Genomic DNA, 3,350 nt, shown 5'->3' with positions numbered 1-3,350 from the left:
GGTGGTGTGGGGGTATGAAGAGGAGGGGGAGGCGTGGGTCCTTTGAAAGCGCTTTTTAATAAAAAAGACGTGCTTTTATCTCTTTTTTATTTTAATATTTATATCAATCGGTCCTTTTTTCATCCGCGATATTTCATAAGTCTTTTTTTCTTCCTCTCAGGTCCATATTCCCTGTAAATATTTCTCTTTTTGTTTGTTTTGTGTTTTTTCCGTATCATACATCGCACTCCGAGTCACTGGATGTGACGGACAGGATGGACGTCCCAGTATCAACTCTCTCTGTCATACTGGAAACGCTGGTGGTGGGACTGGCCGCGGTCGAAGGCGACTCTGCCGAGCTGTGAGGGGTGAGCCCGGCCTCCGAGAGGGACCTCATACCGGTCGGTCCTATTGCTTGGTGCTGGAGCCTGGAGAAGAAAAGAAACGAGGAGGGGAGGAAAAAAAGAAGGAAAAAAGAGAGAGAAATGGCAATTAGACCTGAGAATGTCCCCCTTCCCCTCCTCCTCCTCCTGCAAAATAGGGGTTCAAACTCGCCTTTCTTTCCCCCTGCCGGCCCCAGCCATGCATGCATGCTTTTATCAAATAGCTTTCAGGGGACAAAACACAGAACTATTTAGACTACCAAATGTTGGACGAAATGTGTGTGTTTTTTGTTTTTTTACAATAGTAGGCCTAATAATCGCGTAAATCGTCACCAGTTTGGGCTTTAAACTGCTTGTCATATCACCGCAAAGCAATTCATGTTTTATTCCAACTCGGTGTCTTTTAAAAACGCATTATTTAGAGCATGCTTTAACTTCAACGGTCTGTGGCTATTTTGTTTTTATTCTCGTTGTAATTACTTCGTGCATTTGCTCTACAACATTCTCTTCCCCTTTTCTTCTTTATTATTCACGTTTTTGTTTATTTTGGAAAACACATGACTGGTTTTGTAAGTGCTCTACAAACAAAGATTATTTTTCTTATTATTATAAAATATAGGCCTACGTCTAAATGCTAAATGCAGCAGTATGAGGCTTTGACAGAGATGTATTACAGATTGATGGAAGTTGGAGCTGTGTATGAATGAGTGACGTCGAGATCCAGGTTACTCCAATCATCCTAAATGTTTATCTCCAATCCACTCATGATAATAACTCCATCACAGCGGGATAATGGCGGTCTGGAAATATATCTATTCATTTAGCAAAAAGATTAGAATAGTATTCATATGGCTTAGTACTCTCCGAGGTATGACTTTCTAATCAATTACAGCATTTCAAAGGAATGATACTACACTCAATGTTATGAATATAGCCTATATCCTTAAATGTTTTTTTTAATAGGCATGCTCATTTTTATTGTCAGGTAATATCAATGATATTTATATAATCCTTTGAGATACTCTGCTTTAACAAACCTTAGTAATCTGTAACACTAAAAAAACAATAACTATAATAAGCTATAGTAAATATGCTATATAGCCTAGCCTAAATAAAACTCGTATGGCTTTGTTAACATACCCAATAAATATGTTAATTTATTTGCAAAATATGTCTAAACTCCTCATAATGTTCAGGTTTTCGGCTTAGGTCTAAATATTATAAATTCATTGTGGCACGCTAAATATTTAGGCCAGTCCTCTTTGTATTGCACAGCTTTAACAGTTACAAAAATGATATAGCCTACACCATTAAAACTACTATTACTCAAATATTATGCTGCTAATACAAATAACTATAATTGTGTAACGTTTTTGTCCCATTGAATGTTGTAGGCCCATCAGTTTGTATTTTTTTGTTCTTTGTCATATACTACTTTCACTCTTACGGAAAAGATAAACAAGCTGTTGGGATTAAAAAGACAGTGCGCAGCAATCGCCTCTCGAGTTTAACAACAATCTAGGTTGTGATTTTATTTTTTTCTTTTATTATTACTGCCTTATTTGGATACCAAACTAGCTTTCTGCATAAAATAATGGGTGCGTTTTCTATCTAATAATTCCACATTCAGCTCAATATATCGGATGGATTAATCTAGATATTTGTTTTGAAGGTTCTTGTAATTGCAAAACATACTATTAAATAAGTACAAGACAGTTTTTAATAATTACAACAGCATCAACACTAGCATTTCGATGTTTCTCGTGATTTCACTTCATAACTAAAATGTCGCCGGAGCCTACTCCCTCCCCCTGCCAGACAGGCTTGTCTGTTTCCTAGACTGTAACTATCTGAAAGCTTAACGATATGTTTAATGAAACCGCTTTTTCCCTTTTGAATTTACGGATTTTCGACACAGTTCAGCATTTACATGTGCAAATTTGACAGTATGGGTAAAAGGCACCAACCTGTTTTTGGCCGCCGCGGCTCTGTCTCGTTGTCTCCGGTTTTTAAACCAGTTTCCGACCTGTGTAGGAGTGAGTCCAGTGGCTTGAGCCAGTTCCCTTTTCTTGCTGGGGTTTGGATATGGGTCCTGAAGGTACCACTCCCTCAGCAGGCTCCGCGTCCGCTCCTTGAAACAGTGCGTCTTCTGCTCGCCGTCCCAGATGGTCCGAGGCAGCGGAAACTTCTTCCGCACCCGGTACTTATCGACCGGTCCGAGGGGGCGACCGCGGAGCTTCTCGGCCTCCTGGTAGTGTGCTTCCAGCCACATGGCCTGCAGCTTGCCGTGTGAGTCCTTGGTGAACTTGTGGTTCTCCAGGATGTGGTAGAGGTCTCTGAAATTCCCCGTGTGGAACGCCACGACGGCTCGGGCGCGCAGGATGGACTCGTGCTTGTTGATCGCCTCGCACGCCCCCGGAGCCACGGGCAGGGACCAGAGGAAGCGGCCCAGCCGTTCGATGTCCCCGGTCTCCTCCAGCGTCTCGCAGACGCTCGCCACCTGCTCCGGGGAGAAGTTGAGTGTCGGTAGCTGAAACATGGACAAGTCTTCTGGAGACCTGGTGGTGGGAGCGCTGTTCGCCAAGAGCAGAGGGCGATCAGCGAAGTTTGGCAGGAAGAAATGGGAGGGATAAAGCTCTAAAGGGGATCTGAAAACCATGGAAATGACCTGAGAGAGAAAGAAAATTATCGAGAAAAAGGAAAAACCGAAAAAATACGGCAAGTAAAAAAGATTGAATGATTCAATGGCTATCGCCTAATGACACCAGCCTCATAATATCTCCCCCCTAAATCCGCCGTTGAGTGTAGCATTGAAACATTTTGTTTCCCTTTTCTATTGGTCTTCTTGGTGTCGTTGTAGCGTTGTCATGGCAGCCCTGCCAATCACTGTCAAGCGTGCCAATCATTAGCCAGTACGTAGCGCGAGGCTTTCACCACTTGTGCAGCACGCACGGGGGGTTATCAGAGTCTCCGATCTCCACAGCAACC

General features: G+C 42.6%; 1 protein-coding gene across 1 annotated transcript; it reads right to left on the bottom strand.

Moving 5' to 3' along the window:
- Positions 1 to 214: 214 nt before the first annotated feature.
- Positions 215 to 3,021, bottom strand: six3a (SIX homeobox 3a). The gene is made up of 2 exons (XM_071927646.1): positions 2,330 to 3,021; positions 215 to 407 (listed from the first exon to the last, which is right to left on the bottom strand). Exons 1-2 carry the CDS (start codon positions 3,019 to 3,021, stop codon positions 215 to 217), a joined length of 885 nt encoding a protein of 294 aa, XP_071783747.1.
- Positions 3,022 to 3,350: the final 329 nt, after the last annotated feature.

The sequence above is a fragment of the Centroberyx gerrardi genome, chromosome 15 (assembly GCF_048128805.1).
Source record: "Centroberyx gerrardi isolate f3 chromosome 15, fCenGer3.hap1.cur.20231027, whole genome shotgun sequence".
Classification (NCBI taxonomy): Eukaryota; Metazoa; Chordata; class Actinopteri; order Beryciformes; family Berycidae; genus Centroberyx; species Centroberyx gerrardi.
Note: the sequence above shows the minus strand (reverse complement) of the source record. Positions and strands in the feature narration are given on the sequence as shown.

Excerpts from the sequence above, each read along its gene's own strand:
- six3a (XM_071927646.1), bottom strand. The coding sequence starts at position 3,021 with ATGGTTTTCAGATCCCCTTTAGAGCTTTATCCCTCCCATTTCTTCCTG. Across the intron at positions 408-2,329 it reads GCCGCGGCGGCCAAAAACAG|GCTCCAGCACCAAGCAATAG; the intron begins GTTGGTGCCTTT and ends TTTCTTCTCCAG.